Source organism: Mangifera indica, chromosome 1, assembly GCF_011075055.1.
Source record: "Mangifera indica cultivar Alphonso chromosome 1, CATAS_Mindica_2.1, whole genome shotgun sequence".
NCBI lineage: Eukaryota > Viridiplantae > Streptophyta > Magnoliopsida > Sapindales > Anacardiaceae > Mangifera > Mangifera indica.
Genome location: NC_058137.1, coordinates 6,586,963 through 6,591,340, shown reverse-complemented (window position 1 = coordinate 6,591,340; position 4,378 = coordinate 6,586,963). Strand labels below are relative to the sequence as shown.

At 34.7% G+C, this 4,378-nt stretch overlaps 1 protein-coding gene across 1 annotated transcript; it reads left to right on the top strand.

Annotated features, from left to right (window-relative positions):
* Positions 1-257: 257 nt before the first annotated feature.
* LOC123213082 (inositol oxygenase 1-like) lies at positions 258-2,988 on the top strand. The gene is made up of 11 exons (XM_044632443.1): positions 258-511; positions 591-699; positions 1,148-1,229; positions 1,314-1,518; positions 1,623-1,682; positions 1,780-1,832; positions 1,931-2,053; positions 2,169-2,238; positions 2,341-2,419; positions 2,503-2,584; positions 2,722-2,988. Exons 1-11 carry the CDS (start codon positions 481-483, stop codon positions 2,746-2,748), a joined length of 921 nt encoding a protein of 306 aa, XP_044488378.1. The 5' UTR covers positions 258-480; the 3' UTR covers positions 2,749-2,988.
* Positions 2,989-4,378: the final 1,390 nt, after the last annotated feature.

The following is a 4,378-nucleotide window of genomic DNA, read 5'->3' as shown; positions in this document are numbered from 1 at the left end:
ATGTTACAAATCGAAACCTTAGGGACGAATGTGACATTTCAATAAGTACTGTAGGAGAAAGAACAACCCACCGTACATTTCCATGAAAAAGCCAAGAGATTGGACAAAGACAAAAATAGTGAGTAGATGCCACATCAGATGGGTCCCATCCGACAGTTCTAAACCGTAGAAAAACTTGATAGCTGAGTCAGCCATACGTCAAGTGGACCCGTTAAGTATAAAAATATCAAAGAGTGCCAGCAAGAAGTTTGCATGCGCTCGCACTACTTGGCATCGGCCTAAGCTCTCTCGGTTTAGCGGTTTTACAGAATTTCATACAAGGACTTAATCGGAGTCCTTGTCGACAAAATATGGCAAGGACACACATAATCGTAATTCTCAGGGAAGGACTTCCCGGCTGCTATAAATACTGCCCAGTTTTCACCACCAAAATGCATCACAAACACTCATCCTTCCTCTTGTTTAGCCGTCTAATTCAGAATGGCGATTCTTGTTCTGCACTCTGAATCAGGTATTCTAAATTTTCTTTTCTTTTATGTATTTGTAGTTTTTTGTTTTTTTCAATTGTTTATTTTATTTCTTCAATACAGGAGTAGTTGCGAGCGATGAGGAGCAGAATGTTTCTGCAGAAGAACAAGAATTGATTTTGGAGGAAAGATTCTTGGTCCCCAACACAAATTCCTTCGGCCACACTTTCAGGTTCTCCTCTTTTAATTCCTGATATCATCGATGTGCATTCTTTTGTATTATAGACAGATCTATGTCTTTTAAAATTATTGAAATTTTCAGATCATCAATTTCTCTGTTTATTGAAATCGTTCCAGACTAGATGAATCTGTTAAATTTCATGGGATATACACCTTTTGCTTGTTATTGGAGAATTTATGCGCATGATATATATTTAGTTTTTTCATGGTACTGAAAAGTCTAAAGATTATAAACAATGGATAATAAATTTTTATTAAATATCATGAATAATAATACTTGCTTGGTTTTTAAAGCATTTATGAAAAGATATTTCCGAGTTTTTTATGCAGGGATTTAGTGTAACTCAATTACCAAATCCTTGGGATTTATACGTATATACAATTTTTCGCCCTAGATCTATATTGTAGTTGTAACCTCTTTAACTTGCAATGTCAAGCAGGGATTATAGTGTGGAAAGTGAAAGGCAAAGAGATGTCGAGGAGTTTTACAGAACTCAACATATCAACCAGACATACGACTTTGTAAGCAAGTTTACTTTGGATGTTATTATATTCCAAGAACTGTCATTTATTTTATTTTTGTAATTCATGAACAACCTTTGGCAGGTGAAAAGGATGAGGGAAGAGTATGGCAAACTAAATCGTGTAGAGATGAGTATATGGGACTGCTGTGAACTTCTTAATGAATTCGTTGATGACAGTGATCCTGACCTGGACGAGCCTCAAATAGAACATCTACTTCAGACTGCGGAGGCCATCCGAAAAGATTATCCTAATGAGGATTGGCTGCACTTAACTGGCCTCATACATGGTGTAACTTCTCTTGATATTTTAATTAGGGAGACAAATATTTACTAAAATTAGCCATGTGGCTGGAGAAGCAGTTGGCTAACTTTTATTGTTAATGTATCTTAGATCTTGGAAAGGTCCTTTTACATCCAGATTTTGGAGAGCTGCCTCAATGGGCAGTCGTGGGTGAGTTACCTGATTACATTATCGAATAAAACAGACTTAAGTCATTAGAAAGCTCATGGCTTATTGCTTAATTTACTAACCAAGATTATAATTACAGGTGATACATTCCCAGTTGGATGTGCGTTTGATGAATCAATTGTTCACCACAAGGTCTTATTTTGTACACATGAATCACTGTAATACTTGAAATTTTACTTATTTAATTTCTTTTTCAATAGTTCTTATATCACTGTGGCATGGTCCTGCAGTATTTCAAAGAGAATCCAGACAATAGCAATCCTACTTACAACTCTAAATTTGGAGTTTATTCAGAAGGCTGTGGACTAAACAATGTGATGATGTCATTCGGGCACGATGACTACATGTACTTGGTATTATTTCTGTTCTTTCTATTGTAAAAGATTGTAGCTCTGCAATGCCAATTAGATATGTATACTTTCTATTATACAACTACAAATGACATAGTTATTGGTTCCCATTTTATAGGTAGCTAAGGAGAATAAGACTACTCTACCATCAGCTGGTCTTTTCATAATCAGATACCATTCTTTCTATGGTGAGAAACTAGAGAAATTGAGGAATTTCCATTTATTAGCAAGCCACGTCAAAAGCCATTCTTCTGACTAGCTTATGTTAATTGAACTAATTTATCTTGCAGCTTTACACAGGGCAGATGCATATAAGCACTTAATGAGTGAAGAAGACGTTGAGAATCTCAAGTGGCTGAAAATATTCAAGTATGCATGTTTTACAATGTTTAGGCATAGAAAGATCACTGTTATGTATGAAATTTCTAATTAATTTTGCGTTAAATATGCAGCAAGTATGATTTGTACAGCAAGAGCAAAGTTCGGATTGACGTAGAGAAGGTCAAGCCATACTATCTTTCCCTCATTGAAAAGGTAAACACCAGTTTATATGCCCATGCTTTCAACAAGAATTGGAAAAAGAAAGTGAACTGTGTTATTTTTGCAACCGAAATGTAATTCAATTATAATAATTTAACTATTCTAAGACAAATTAAATTACTCTGTTGCAGTATTTTCCAGAAAAGCTAAGGTGGTAAAGATTCCGTTTTCTAGGCGTTGCTCAACTCTTTAATCTTTATTTCTTCTTGTGTATTGGGATTGGGTGCTGAATCGGAGATGGAGGCAGGCGGCTCTTTTTTTTTTTTCTTTTCATTTTCAGTAAGTATTTGTAATGAGATGATGCAATTACGTAGTAATCTATGGATCCATTTAGTTTGCATTCTCTTTCGAGTTTATTGTTCTTGAATAATAGAAAAGTGAGGTAAATTAAGTGAAAAGTTTGCAAGCTTGCATTGTGCGGTTGTGGTTACGGATGCGCGTATTTGGTAAGCTCTCAAAGACACAGCGGTGTGGGTTGTCACCATCTCCAAAGACTGGGGATTGGAAAAGTTTTGGTATGAGACAAGAACAGAGCAGCGACAAACAAACTTTGCAGTGGTCCAAAGATAAGACATTTTTCATTAAATCTCATAATTGAAGATCCTGTAACAAACACTCGTCTTCTTTGATCCCCTTCATTGATTGCTACTGTACTTTTATGTTTCCAATTCCATCATACAAATTTTCATCAAACATTAGGATCTATAAGTATGATTCATCAGTGAATAAAACTAAGCTAAAATACTTATTCCCACTGAACGTTTGGTGAAATTCCAAACTTATAATATTAACTTTCAAAAATTCAAAAAACCCACCTTTTAGTTAAAATTTACTATTACAATTCAAGGTAAAAATGTTATTTAATTTTAAAATATTAAAAAAATTAAAAATTTATCACATTTCTTTCAAGGTTTACAACCTAAATGTACTCCCACCTGAAGTTTCTAAAGTTTGAAAAGTACATTCTTCCCTCTAGGTTTTTTATCCTTCTCCCTGACAACCACCGCTCTCACCTTCAAAGATTAGAAAATGACGAAGTGTTCCCTTGGTTGGGAAGAACGACCACTGTTTAGTCTATTCCTTGGGTTTTCGTTGGAAAGTGACGAAGCATCGACGAAAATGATGAAGTTTTATCATGCTCAGTTCCATCGACGTCTTACTTCATTGAGCTTAAGCTCAAATAACTTTAGGGAGACACTTCATCGTGCGACAGGATGACAAGATGGGTGGAAAAGCATTGCACGATCTTCCTTCTTCAATTCGACCATTGAGATATGTGGATGATGAAGGGTTGCTGACAAGATCTGCGGATCTATTAGCTTTCCTTCTTCTTCGACCATTAATGGAAGATGAGTGTGGGTGGGTCTTATGGGGGAGGGTTACTTTATGTTGGAGAATATACTGGAAAAAATAGAAAGCTTAAAGGTGAAATGACCACTTTTTAAACTTTGGATGAAAGAAAATTGTTTGTTTTCAAACTGGAGGGGAGATAATATGATAAAACTTTAGGTTTTAAAATTTTTTTATTAAACGACGATTTTACCTCTAACTTTAACGAAAATTTTAACAGAATTTTGTTCATAGATAAAACTTTGAGATTTTAAAAGTGGAATGTATGAATTTGAGTTTACACCTAATCTTGGGTGGGAACAAGTCCTTTGGCCATAAAACTATGTGTACGTTATTTCTAATATTTAAATTGAGTATTAAGATGATATATGTCATCAAACATTTTTGATTATTTTGAATAAAAAATAAAATAACATATTTGTGTATCTAATTCAATAC